General features: G+C 39.4%; 2 protein-coding genes across 3 annotated transcripts; one reads left to right on the top strand and one right to left on the bottom strand.

Moving 5' to 3' along the window:
• Positions 1-3,164: 3,164 nt before the first annotated feature.
• runx2a (RUNX family transcription factor 2a) lies at positions 3,165-7,495 on the bottom strand. Its single transcript, XM_044045793.1, has 6 exons — positions 7,446-7,495; positions 4,599-4,789; positions 4,350-4,509; positions 4,123-4,227; positions 3,969-4,034; positions 3,165-3,552 (listed from the first exon to the last, which is right to left on the bottom strand). Exons 1-6 carry the CDS (start codon positions 7,492-7,494, stop codon positions 3,215-3,217), a joined length of 909 nt encoding a protein of 302 aa, XP_043901728.1. The 5' UTR covers position 7,495; the 3' UTR covers positions 3,165-3,214.
• Positions 5,607-14,369, top strand: supt3h (SPT3 homolog, SAGA and STAGA complex component). 2 transcript variants are annotated; one of them, XM_044045792.1, is made up of 12 exons: positions 5,607-5,666; positions 7,303-7,406; positions 9,212-9,296; positions 10,147-10,233; positions 10,366-10,462; positions 10,580-10,779; positions 11,619-11,694; positions 12,038-12,150; positions 12,261-12,365; positions 12,474-12,602; positions 13,005-13,097; positions 14,226-14,369. In XM_044045792.1, the coding sequence occupies exons 2-12, from the start codon at positions 7,315-7,317 to the stop codon at positions 14,265-14,267; spliced, it is 1,119 nt and encodes a 372-aa protein (XP_043901727.1). In that variant the 5' UTR covers positions 5,607-5,666; positions 7,303-7,314; the 3' UTR covers positions 14,268-14,369. The 2 variants fall into 2 exon arrangements, with proteins under 2 accessions (XP_043901727.1, XP_043901726.1); XM_044045791.1 differs by having other exon boundaries at positions 13,002-13,097.
• Positions 14,370-14,418: the final 49 nt, after the last annotated feature.

The following is a 14,418-nucleotide window of genomic DNA, read 5'->3' as shown; positions in this document are numbered from 1 at the left end:
GTGAGACTGGAAAATGGGAGCAGTGGGAGCGGTATTGTGTTTGCTCTGGCGCACCATTGTGACAAAAAGGGAGCTGAGCCAAAAGGCAAAGCTCTTGATCTACCAGACAATCCTGGTTCCTACCCACACCGAAACGGACAAGATCGCGGGTACGAGATGGGTTTTCTCAGATGGGTGGACGGGGTCTCCCTTAGAGATAGGGTGAGTATCAGGCTCAGGCAATGGTGAACGCACAAAGTGTAGGGTCTTTAGTCGGGCAGGCGTCGGTACACAGAGATCAGTCCAAAACAGGCAACAGTATCCAAATCGGCAGGCAAAAGAAAAGTCAAAAACAATCACGGTCCAAGCACATAGTCACTAGGGAATAACGAATATAACGCTGGACAATCTGGCACCGAAGGAGGGGAAGACAGAGACTAAATACTCAGTGACAATGAGACACAGGTGCAACACAGTAATCACACAGGAGGGAAACTTGACAGGAAGTGGCTCTGAAATGAGACAAGACATGAGTACCACAATAAAACAGGAACCAATGAATGAACAGAAAAACAAATAACATAACTTAAAGGACAGAACGGGACATGACAGTGAGAAGCACTCTTTGTGTGGAAAGGAGTCAGTTGAGGTGTTTTTTTTTGTCTTTAAGACAAAGTTAAAAACCAGAGGTGACCGAGCCTTTGCAGTGGCAGCTCCTCGGCTCCTTTAAATCATCTTTAAAAACCTACTATTACTCCATGGAGTTTAACACAGTTTGAGGTGGACTCTGAATTGTCTTTTAAATGTTTTCTGTTTCTATTTTTACTGATTTTATGTTGTTATTTGACGTCATTCTGTACAGCACTTTGGTCCACCTTGGTAGTTTTTTAAATATGTTCTATAAACAAATTTGAGTTGAGAGTTGAGTTGAGTAAGGGCACCTGGTAAGGATGCCATCAGGGCAACTCCCTAGGGAGATGTTCCTGGTACATCCAACTGGAAGGATGCCTCGGGGCAGACCAAGGAGCAGAGATTATATTGCCTCGCTGGTCTGGAAGCACCTAGGGATCCCACTGTCAGACGGATAATGTGGCTTGGGAAAGGGAAATCTGCAGCCCCCTGCTAGAGCTGCTATCTGTGTGAGTAGATCTCGGAAAAGTGGTTGATGATGGATAGACGGATGGATAGAATTGAACTGCCTTCTACTGATGCTCCAACACATTTAATTAATGCAAACACTAAAAGGTTAAATGCAACAAAACACTGGCAAGCTGCAGAAAACTTTGTTTTTGGTGGTGGCTTTGCTCTTTTCCTTTTTTTCCCTCAAACACATGACCCTTTTCATCAAAGTGAAACTTTTACGCAGAAGTTCAAGCTCTGCACAAAGTGTGCATGAGACTGCAGAACTCTGAAAACAAGACTTCATCTTGTTCCAAACTGCTCCAGGTGATGAGACATTTTGCCAAAAAGAAAAAAAAAGAAAAGCTCCTCACAATGAAACTTTGTGTGAATCGCTTTGGTGAGTTTGGCACATTTAGAAACTCTATGATGTATGAAACGTGTGGAGTGTTCATTTAATTTTCTCAGACATTTGTCTCGGCTGAAGGTCAGTGATTTTTTTGGGATGTAAAACACTTTTTGTATCATTTATATTAGGTTTCGCATTATCTACTGTTTTAAAATGGTTCTGATTAAACATCTAAAGCGGTCAGGAAGCCATTTTTTGCCAATGTAAACCTCTGCGTCAGTGGCACCTTCACATATATGCAGATCACCCATGGCACTGATGCTCCTCCATACATGACAGATAAATGGATTTGGTCTGGATGATCTTTTTCATCGTTGTCACTAAAACCAAAGTTTCTACTGCCTTTCATTTCATCTCAGATGACTTTGGGTCCAGAGAACTTAGTGATATATTGCTTCGTCTTTATTTAATGCAGTTTCAGGTTGAATTATTTCAAGCAGTGGTGAATTATGTTAAGTGCCAATGATTTTACAAGTCCCCCCTGAGCTGGTGTTGTTGCGTCCATCACACTAGCATGACACTTTCTCAGATAATACCACCGGTCTGATTCCCCTGACTCGCTGAATCATTTCACAGATGACCTCAGTGTGGACAGAGCCAACATCATTCTGATAAGTAACACCTGTGCTTTCACTGCTAAGACCTGGTTAAAAGTGTCTGGTGTGCAAACGACTCATTTCAATAGCGTCACATATAAAATTAACATATACTCAATTTTAATAAAAAAAAAAACAACCTTAAATCAAAGAAACCATTTTATATGTTTGGTGCATGTCCTGTTTGGCAACAAGGAGGGGGGGGTGTAGCACTTGTACTGCACCCAGCCACCAGTGGGCGATGATAGAAATGTTTTTGCCATCCATCTTCATATTCAGTTCACGGTCTACATTTAGTCAGTTATAAGTAATAGTTGCCTGTGGGTGATTTAGATTATATTACTTATAGTGTTAGCATTGGTATATAATAGTGTTATTGTTTTTATGACTGTCCTTCAATATGTTGCTTGTGAATTAGGTCCTGATAAAGTACTCAGTTATATCATTAGTCTGTTGGCAGACAACATAATAGGTCTTTTTTTTTTACTTTTATGGGGAAAAAAATCAAAATGTCCATTGTTTCACATGTCTTGGACATCACGATGTATTGTTTTCTAGTAAAATGAATATCTTCTTAATGAAGATTGGACTTCATGATGGAACAAGCCAAGTATAAACCAGTTGCGCTATTTCATATGATAATGATGTTTAAAGGTCCAGTGTGAAGAATTTAGGGATGATCTATTAACAGAAACTGAGTTCAACATTTTAAAACATTTCTGTACATTCTGATTCTTCTAAATCAGTCATTTTACAAACATTCGTAAACAGGAAGTGAGAAAGACTGAGATTCTACATTCTGTGTTTTGTACTTGTTATGGCAATCACTTCACTATCATATACATTTTGAAATAATCCTGTAAGATTTCAAAACTAAAGGAGAAACTCTCACATTTGATTATAAGTGTTGTGAATATAACTTAAATTCTACATATAAAACATTAAAGCAATATACTAAAAACATATTTTCATAATAACTGTGACTAGGTATGGAGAAGGATTTTATTTTGACAGGTGGGAATATGAAGACAAAATCAAACATATTAAAAAAACATACCTACCAAAACCATTATTTGATACAATTATAATATTTACACAACAGATCCATTCATCAATAAGGTCTCCAGACAGACTCATCACCTCTTAGGGAAAAACATGCCCCCTCAAAGTAATTGGTCAGTGCATTGACAAAGTTTCTGTCCTCCCCTGCTGTTTGGAGCGGTTGGTTGGCTCCACAATAGAAACCGCCAGACTGGAATGGACCACTGTGGCTCACCGGAGGGGGAGGAGGCGACAGGTAGGAGTTGTATGGAGGAGGCTGGGTGGAGTAGGGCAGGGAGGGGAGGTGGTGCATCCTGGGACTTGGAGTGAAGGAAGATGCCAGAGAGGTGACATGGCCCAGGAACGACGGCTCACTGGTCCACAGAGAGGAGGAGAAGGATCTACAGTCTGTTGAGAGACAAAAAACATTTCTGTTGACTGTCTGGTTTCACAGACATCAGTGTCCTTCCTGAGCTTTCAACCTCATCTCAAAGCTTGTAAGTAGTTTTTTATATATATCTATATATCTATACATATGTATAGATATACATATATACATATATATGATAAAGTTTTTCTCCTTTTAATTTTCAAAGTTCAATTAATTTCCCCTCAATGTTTAAAAGTAATGAAGTGAATTTATGGTGTACAATTTTGAGGTTCCTCTGGTTCAACTTCTACCACTGCACAACATTCTGGAGGGAAACATTTTACAGTTTTAAATATGCTGCTTTATTATTGCTCATCTACACTAAATGTTATTTGTACTGTAGAAAACAGCTGCGTTTGTGACGATTAAAGAGATTGTTTTCATGATCTTGCACCTGTTGATGCAGTGCTGCTACCTGGAGGCCTGAAAACCCCTAACTTCACCTCCTTCTGCCTCTGTCCTGTGAAAGAAGGAGAGGAGAATTAGGAAAAGAAAATGCCTCAGACTGAAATAAAACTATCACAGTAACACCTCTGGTGCTTACTCACGTCTTGGCAGCCGTGGTCCATCCACGGTGACTTTGATGGCTCTTTGTAGTGTGGCAATCTGAGGGGGCGAGGTCAGAATGTTGATGGAGAGGTTGAAACTCTTGCCTGGAAAAAAACATAATTAAAGTTGTACAGGCTTTAAAATCAATGTAGGTTCCACAACAACACGTAATAAGGTCAGTTTTATATGCAGGGGATACAATTCCTTCTTTCTCTGCCTCATCTACCTCTGCCGCTGCGGCCTATGAAGCGGAGGTCGTTGAACTGGGCACAGCCTTGCTTCATGGTTGCTGTGGCGTTCCGCAGCTCGGCACTGCTGTTGTCGTCGTTGCCAGCCATCACTGTGACGACCACGCCGTCTGGCACATCGTCGCCCACGGCAACCACCTGGAGAATGGAGAAAAGTCAGGGATAGTTCCTTACTGTATAGCACAAAGACTTTGAACTGATAGGTAGACAGATGAAATGATAATTACAGTGAAGGCTCTTGGCAGGGTCTTGTTGCACCTCCAGTGCTGTGGCAGGCTACTGCACTGGAAGTTGGGGCTGTCAGTCTGAATCAAGCCTCTGGGGGACGCTGTCCTGTGCTGGTGCAGGGGCCGCACCTCCTGGTCATACACTTGGAGGTTGGTGGATGTTGGTGTTGGTCGATGCTTCGCAACAGGATCTGATGAGGAAAGTTTTTTGGTCCTGTGAATTCCTGCCACATTGGTCTTGAATATTGATCCTTTTTGTAAAGTGTTATGATAATAATAATAATAAAGAATTAAAATGAGGCTCTATAAGGTCACATGATGCCACATTCCTGAGCTGCATGAATACAATCTATCCACAGCATACATTTGAAACAGTCTCCACCGACACACACAGGTCGACAGCATCGTTACAGTCAGACCCTTTAAAAACATAATTTGACATGACAGCAGTGTGTACCTGAATAAAGGCTGAGGGGAAGGCAGATCTGATCACAAGTGACCACATATGATCAAATGATATATACAGTGTATATACATATATGTACACACATATATAATGACATATCAAACAAATGATTTCTATGTTCTGTGGAGCAAAGAAACCAGAAAATATTCACATTTAAGAAGCTAAAACAAACTTGTTTACTAATGAAAAAACCCTCAAACCAATCAATCGATTTTTAAAATAGTTGGCAATTCATTTAGTAATCGATTAATAATCGTTTCAGCCCTAGACAGATGTATTTTTATTTTTAAGCTCCATTGTAAAGAGTTACATAACAAAGGCGACCTGTACCTGCATCAATAAAGACAAAATAATGAAAATAATGTTTTCAAAAGTTAAATCATCATCTTATATTTGTATGTGTGACCATCACAGACATAGAAACACGGAGGCCACAGATTCTGACACCTGTTGCGAGGCTTTTTGAACGACAGAAAACTACAAATACCACAAACCTCTTCGGCCCCGAGTTTCATACGTCATCAAATCGCGCAGACAATCCGAATAATAAGACGAAGTATCAAGCGGGGGATTTGCAGCGTCGTATTACTGAACTTATTTTGGTGAGTGTTTCGGATGAATTCACGTCTTTCTCTGTTTCTGTGGCTCCACTCGTCCACCTCCACCACCTCCTCCTGCTCCTTCTCCTCCTCCTCCTGCTGCTCCTGCTGTCCAGCTTTTGTGTTTTCGTCACCACAGTGTTTGAATAAGAGCAACCTGCGCTGTATTATCATTCACATTTCACTGCCGGAGGGGAAGTTACTGCGGTCACGCCACCTGTGTGTGTGTGTGTGTGTGTGTGCGCGCGCGCACGTGCGTGCGTGTATTTACATTTATTTGTGTACATGTATTTGTTACCTCCGTAGGACCTTTTCTATTATTGCATTGTAAAAGTATTGTAAAAGCTGTTTTTGATTTGATTTAAAACTTGGTATTAGTATTAGTATACGTGGTAACATTATCTCCAAGACCAAAACCTGGTCCTAATGAGGCAGAACTTCATTTCTGAGGAGCTAGTAAAGTTTAGCGCTAAGACTGAATTGTGGTGAAGGTGAGGGTCAGTCATTAATATAATGCTTTGTTTAGACTGTCCAAATGAATAGGTGTCAAAGCAGTGTCCTTAAAGAATAGCTGCACAAGCCTGTGTGGGGCTGCAACTAACCATTCTTTTCATAATTTAATCTTTCATAATCTATGTGTTGAGGAAAGAAAAGCAGAAAATATTCACATTTAAGAAGCTGAAAAATCAGAGGGCTTGTTTTTAATGACTAAATAAAAACACTCAAACCAATTAATCGATTATGAATGTAGTTGACGATTCATCAATGAATTAATAATTAATCGTCACATCCCAACACTTGTGTGGTTGTGTCTGTGAGGACACATTTAGGTTCAGACCTTTTTACGGGGACATATTAGCAGGTTGTTACCACCTATGCTATATGCTATTAGTTGGTAATGCTGAGTCAGGAAGTCCCAATTATTGTTTATTATCTCGTCCTACAATATTCAGCAAATTTCAACAACTCATAAATCAAAATCGTGGGCTCCTTCAGGATATTGGTGCAAACATTCGCTTTTTTCTGGTATATATTTCTGCACATTTTCTCCTATAGAAAATGAATGGAATGTGTATAACTAAGGCAACAGCACGAGCACTCCGCATTCCCAACTGGATTTTCTCATTACATCATCATCTAATGCTCTTTTGGTCGCTATCATCTACATTACACATACATCAAAACGTTAGCCTCCTTCAGGACAGTGGTGCTAAAAATACTTTATTTTCAACAATCAGGATTAAATTATATTAGTATTTATTTACGTATTCATTAGTTATTCACCCACTGCTCTATCTGAAGTTGTAATAGTCAGTGTTTGTATACATTTAACAGCTATGCCAAAGAAGAGTAAAAGGTCCCAGTGTCCCAACTACTGGTCCTCACTGCAATAACTTGGTCAGTAATACACAAGCATTATCATATCATCATCTTCTGCCATTTTTTGTGTTTATGAGTAATTACACAAACATATAGACACACACAGGTTTGCGCAGCTATCCTTTTAAGGACTTGCTTTGACTTCCATTAATTTGGAAACATATGGCGTGTAGAAGAAAGTGAATTTATGCGATTGTGATGTGTGGTGTGAGGGTGAAGTCGTTAAAGCAGCTGTGTTTCTTTGTTTTATTGTCATCAGATAGGAGTGGTTATGAGCAGTCCCATGGCTGGTTCCACCGCCTCCAGTTCTAAAGAGCGTCCAGTCTCCAGGACCAGCTTCATCCCAGAACTACAGAGCATGATGTGAGACACACACACACACACACACAGAGGAAAACTCACCCCAGTATAGCATCGGGCTGCTGCTGCTGAACAGACTGTTTGAAGCCATAGAAACCTGTTTAACAAAGAGTTTTGACTAATGACACAAAAACCAAAACAGGACATAAACTCAAACACACACATATAAAGATAAACAGTCCACCACCTTTTTGTTTGTAATACACTAAAAACAAAATGAAGATATACTATACTTTCCAAAAGATTTGTTTTTGATTTGATTTAAAACTTAGCATAATAATAATCTTCTTTGGTAGTTAGCTGTGGACTGGACATCTTCATCCTCATCCAGAAGCGTCTTGGATTAGAGTCCGAGAGGCTGAGTATGGTACATTTGTGCAATAACATCCTCATTAACTCCTGCAAATAAAATGGCCAACTACAGGATGTAGGACTTTGTCAAAACAAAATAATTTAACATTAAATCACTTTATGGAATGAAATATTAAATCAATGGAAGCTATTCATAATTACAGGAGGATTTCTGTCTCAAACTTGATGAGGACAATGAAAATAATACATTTTCAGTAAATGCTGCAAAATAATAAAACACTTTTTATTTTACACAGTATGTATGGTTTTTATCTGCATAGAAAATAGAACTGTCATAAATCCTTTATATAGAAGCTGTGTAAATGCTGTGACCGCATCTGTGTGTGTGTGTGTGTGTGTGCGCGCGCTTTGAGGTACTCACCTTGCCTTTTGTGTGTGCGCTGCAGAGATGTGATGTTGGTGGTCAGAGAGGCTAAAACCCAACTAAACCCCAAAAACCTAAAACCTAAAACCAAGACTGAAGACTGAAGCCAACCTGCCCACAACACCAAACCCAAAGCCAGTCTCACCTGTGCAACTGACCAATCAGCTGCTCCCAGTGAGAGAGAGAGAGAGAGGGGTCAGGTGTTTGTATGTAACAGACAGAGAGTAAGGGGGAGAGATGAAGAGAAAGAGACGCAATGAGAGAAGGAAAGAGCTTCAGGATGTGGGTTTTAGGTTAGTTTGTCATCATGGAAGTGGTTTCTCTGGATGCAAATTGAGGATTGACCAAATTGTGGTCAGCCATCCTGTGTGTGTGTGTGTGTGCGCACGTCCATGCATGTGTGAATGTGTGATGGAGAGAGACTTGATTTTTTTTCTTTTCTTTTTGCTTGAAAATTGACTTTCTTGTGATTTGATATGCAAACTGGTGCTTATACAGACATTATACTATTTGTATATTTCATCAAAAATAACCTACAGCTTGTACAGCACTAAAGTTTTGGTATTAATACCAAAATAATTCATTTTCTTTTTCTCATGAAACATATTTCTCTACAAACATCATCAGATTCAGGCAGTGACATTCACAAATAACATTTTGTAGAACGAAAAGTGCAAAAAAGAATTCAAGGTCTAGCTAGTGGTGGTTACAACTCCTTTTCAATGAAAGTAAAAGTTATAAAAATTCATTAGAATTTCATTCATTTAAAAAAGCAGCATACAACAGAAGAAAATTCAGTTCAAAATTATGAAACCATTTGGTTTGAGAATATGTGGAGAGAATAAAACCCATATTTGTCTGGTGATTTTTTTAACAGAAACATGAACTCATTTATTTCAAAGCAGCAGAAAAAAATGTGTTTTATGTGAATTATGAGGTTAAAACAAAGAGGAACATAAACACTAAGAATTGTTAATAAGCTTGTGAATGAGTAACATTTGTAATAATTAGCGGCTCATTATCACCTGCAGAGTAACTGCTATGTTTTTCTCTGCATGTGTGTGTTGTCCAGGTTTGCACTGGGAGACGCTCGCAGGCCTCTGCATGAGACAGCTGCTCTGGTGGAGGACATTGTCCACACGCAGCTCATCACTATGGTAACATATACTTCTGCGCACATGCTGTATATCAGGGATCAGCAAGTAAATGTGGCCGAGGGTCACAACATTGTATCTTCATCCGGCAAAGTGCCTTAAAAAGTCTTCTGTCAGAAACAAAAACCTGCATTTGCTGCCTTCAGCAAACAATAATTAATATTATCTTTAATCACCAGCTTGTTACGAAGACAAATCGTATATATGTATGTATATACAGTACTGTGCAAAAGTTTCAGGCACCACAAGCTCTTGTTTTTTCTGTCAAGTTCTGTGATCATTGGAATTTGGAATGAAGTGATGCGACTTAAAGCTGGTCTTATATATGAGCGAGCTGTCGATGAGTTTAACTCATGCAACATGTGCATGTAATGCTCAAGCGTGTCTTGAATAAACCTGGTGTAATAGATGTTTTTTACAGCAGATATTTACAAACAAAGGATTTACCAGTAACATTCATTAAGGTTCCACTCTAGTATTAACAGAGTTGTGTTATTGTTCAAGTATAAGGATAGATCATGCTAAATACTTGACACCTGTAGAGGATGGTTTGTTTAGTTTTTCCTGAACAAAAAACTGCATGTGAAATAGAAATAATGATCCTCTATTGTCGTATATGGCGTTGCTAAAACAACAAATCGAATGGTGGCCTAAGACTTCTGCACAGTACTGTATATACACACGCATATATGTATATGTACATGTATGTGTGTGTGTATATATGAAACATATTTGTTGTATCACATGGCTTAAAAATGAAATGTTGTATCAGTTTAAGAACATCCAAAAGGATCATTATGATAAAATGTGAGTTTGTGGCATAACTGCTGCTCATTGGCCCTTTAATCATCAGCTGCATCAGGTGTGTGAGGGAGCAGCTCTCCGTGGATCAAGGGTCATTTCTGCCGAGGACATCCTGTTCTTGATGAGGAGGGACAAGGTGAGCAACAAACAACAACAACAACAATAACCCCACACAACTTTATTCAAAATAAATGGGTTGTAGAAGGAAAAAAAAAAACTTTGCCCTCTCCCTTCTTCTTCTCTGTTTGCCTTCATGTCTTTGGATCAGAGGAAAGTGGCGAGGTTATTAAAATATCTCCAGTTCAGAGATTATAAATCCAAATTACTGAAAGGTATGGAGGAAGAGGACATGCAGCAGGAAACAGGTAGATACACTCACTTACTCACTCACTCACTGCACATGCTCAGGATCTGTCTCACCTGGAGAGACAAATAAAAACTGTTTGTTGTGACAGTTAATTGTGAGTGATTTGTGTTTGCAGACCGGTGGGGCAGTGCTGCAGGTGCCACAGGTGCCACAGGTGCCGCAGGAGCCGCAGGAGCCGCAGGAGCCGCCGTCGCTGGTAACCAGCGGCGGCAGAGGTTGGCCCAGGATTTTCTGTTATGGATGGATCAGACTGGTGAACATGTGTCACTGGCTGAGCGACAGGAAGTGGACCCCGTCAAACAGGAGAGGATGGAGGTCAGTGTTCATGACGCTCCGGCAGCACTGGTAGACAACAGAGATTGTATGTATGATGTTTAATTGGGCTGCAACTAATGATTATTCTAATAAAGAAATAAAGAAAATTTTTAATAGTAAGTGTTTGCACACATGCTTAAAATCCTTGAAAGTGCTTGGATTTTTGATTAAATATAAAAGTATTTCTCTCACAACAACTATATCTTTCTGACTGGATATTATTAGATAAATAAAAGATTTGCACTTTGTGAAATTCTCAGCGTAGCCTGTTTTGACAACGTTCACCTTTCTTCTACGTTCTGATCTCCAAGGTCGCCTTGTCCATGCTGACGTACCTACACGCTGCCCTGCGATTGGCTGATTAGATATTTAGATAACAAGCAGCTGAACAAGTGTTCCTAATAAAGTGGCGAGTGAGTGTACAGTATGTGTTTTAATTAAACTCTGCTACTGCAAAACACAGTTTTGGTTGTTTATGGGACAGTAGCATTTATTTTAATGTGACTTAAAAAGTGAGTATGTATATATTCCTTTATGTAACTTACCACAGCTATAAGGTGCTGAAAATAGACCTTAAAAAAGTGCTTGAATCGTGAAGAGACTGAACACACTAAAAAATATCCATTATCACAATAGTTGGTAATTAAATTAGTAGTTGAATTTCATTGCTGAAGCCCTGATTCAGTATTTCCCACAATTATTCAGTTTTAATGATTTTTTTATTTTTTTTTTTAATGTGGAGAAATCAGAAGATATTCACATTTAAGAAGCTGAAAAATCAAGTAATCAAGTAATCGTTGCAGCTCTAGTCCTGATGTACGGTGTTTGTGTATTTGCAGCGTTTAGAGCGTCAGACCCGGACTATGGACCAGACTCAGTACTTGGAGTTCTGTGAGAGCCGACAGCTCAGCTTTGGTATGATTTCAATAATCACACAAATTGACTGTTTTAAATCCGTATTACATCAATGATGATAGTTTTGTACAGCCAGACCTTACTTCCTGTTTGGGACTGACCCATGTTCTGAACTTCACAACAGCCACTATCTACTGTAATAATGTGCAAGGTTTATCATGAGAAGTATGAGTTACCTGTGCAGATCATTTAGGGGGAGGATCAGAAACAACCAGACAGTAGGAGAGGCTGATATGAGTTCCAGAATCAAAATCCTGTCTAAATATCAAAAACTCAAATTCTTCTGTCGTCATAAAAGAGATAAAAACAGCACATGTTCACATGATGATGAATGTAATTCCAGCAAAGAAAGCGTCAAAGTTTCGGGACTGGCTGGACTGCAGCAGTTTGGAGCTGAAACCCAACAGCATCGCCATGGAGATCCTGTCATACCTGGCCTATGAGTCTGTTGCCCAGGTAACACTTTTCAGTCGTGATGATTGAACGTGTCGTGTCGTGCCTCTGGTCAGTGATAAACCTGGTGATTAAAAACTCTTTCCTGTCTCTCTCTGTCTTTTTTTTTCCAGATTGTGGATTTGTCTCTGCTTGTGAAACAGGAAATGACAGCCAAGACCAATCCCATCAGTCATGTGATCTCTGCCAGTTACATCCACTACAACACGCACACTGAGGTACAAACACACACCTGCACCATGTCGTTTAAAATCACTTACACCAGATTGTGAAGTTTGTGGAGGTGTCGTCAGTGTGGTCCATCCTCCGTCTTTCCCCTCCGTCAGGTAAAGAAGGATCCGGACTCACCTGAGGCCACCCCCCCCTCCACCCCAGGCTCCTCTCACTCGTCAAAGCCCCTCCCACAGGGAAACGGCAGCCTGGACAGCCGGGCAAGACAAAGAAAACGCAAAAAGGTGTGTGTGTGTGTTCATGTGTGTTAGCTGCAGTTGTTGTTTGTCTGTTTAATAAGTGTTAACTCATTTCAGATTGGCAAAAGCAGTTATTATCAGTGCAGGATTAAGATTACTATGATTGGACATATTTCAAAGGCTTCTGTCATAGTAATAGCTACAGAATATGACCATGTTTTATATTTTCTTCACATATCGTGTAGATTGTGCATAGTTCTTCAGTCAGAAGCATGAATTTGTTCTCATATATATATGTATATATATATACATATATATACATATATACATATATGTGTATGTATATATATATATATATCTACATATATAAATGAACTGTAGAAAATGGTCAATGACTGAGTTTGTGCCTGTGTATGAATCAGTAAATGTAGTATTGTGTTTCAGCAGAGCTGTCCAGCCACAGTGGAACCTCCTCCCAGTGGAGCCATCCAGCCCTGTCACATCAGAGAGGCTATTAGAAGATACAACTACAGACACACAGTATGTACACACACACACACACACGACATGAGGGATAATGTGCACTATATCATTTTCTTGAATAGCCTTTGAATACATGTGTTCATTGAAGCTCAAGTGCATCATTTACAGTGAAAAAGGTCTTATGCGTTAGATTTGTTTTCATGTCTACTGCAATACAATCACTAAAGCTAAAGGGAATGGAACCCTATTTATTTATTGTTCATTTGTTTATGTCCTACCATTTCATGTTAAATGTCTATTAGGCCAGGTTTATTCAAGACCTCGAGTATAACATTCACATGTTGTACAATATCAATCCATACAAAATGCCGATGAATTGGTGTTTAGTGAACATGAATTCATCATTTTGCACAGACTTTTGCAAAGTACGGTGATATTTGTTGAAATCCTCATTCACATAACTAACAGTCATCAGGAAGTTTATTTCAATAATGATTAGTATTTATTCAGATATAATGTAGTTGTTGTCAATGGTGTTGTTCTCCCAGTGCTCTCACCTTGACTGTTTCCAGCAGTGGACACTAGGTAGCGTGTTCATAGTTGTGGGTGGAGCTTTGATGAGGACAGCAAGGTTGGCTTACATCAGTTGCAGGGTCCAGACTTGTTCTACATCAGATGTTTTGTCCCCCAGATAAACTTTATTTATTGATGAAATGACAAGGATTTCAAAACATCATGAACTGGTGTGTTAAGTGTTGCTGGTTGTCATTGTTCTGTATGTGTGTGTGTGGACTGTGATGATCCAACAGCTCAGATCTACTAGTCCTCATTCTGTCCAGAAATCAACATGTTTTTATCAACAGCTGTTTACAAATCAATCAAGGACCAACATCTGTTTTACCCGCTTGTTGGTGGAAAACAATGTACAGTAGTAGTTTGCTCCATTTAAATTCACTGTATAACTTTTTGTTCTTCTATCAGATGCTTGTAGTTTAGTTGCCAATAGCAAAAAATGTCATCCTTAAAACAACCGATCCCAACACAGGGTTTGTCCTTGGCCTGAGATCACCCAGAGTCACATAAGGATTCCAACAACCAGTCACACTTCAGTAAACAAACTTGCTTTAAAACAACACATCTGATCACAGAACTATTTTAAAACACTTGTGTATTTCTCTCTCTCAGAGTGCTTACTGGAAGAGTGGGATGGCCTTCCTCGCCTGCTGAGGATTATTAAATTACCAGAGATGTTCTTCCATGTTCCTGTAACTGTATTTTCCTCATCGTTCTAACAAAGAGTTTTCAATAAAACTGTTTTTTTTATATATATATTTCACAAACCCAACCTTTTATTAAAATACAATCTACACAAGGGAAA

The sequence above is a fragment of the Solea senegalensis genome, linkage group LG15 (genome assembly GCF_019176455.1).
Source record: "Solea senegalensis isolate Sse05_10M linkage group LG15, IFAPA_SoseM_1, whole genome shotgun sequence".
Taxonomy (NCBI): Eukaryota; Metazoa; Chordata; class Actinopteri; order Pleuronectiformes; family Soleidae; genus Solea; species Solea senegalensis.
Note: the sequence above shows the minus strand (reverse complement) of the source record. Positions and strands in the feature narration are given on the sequence as shown.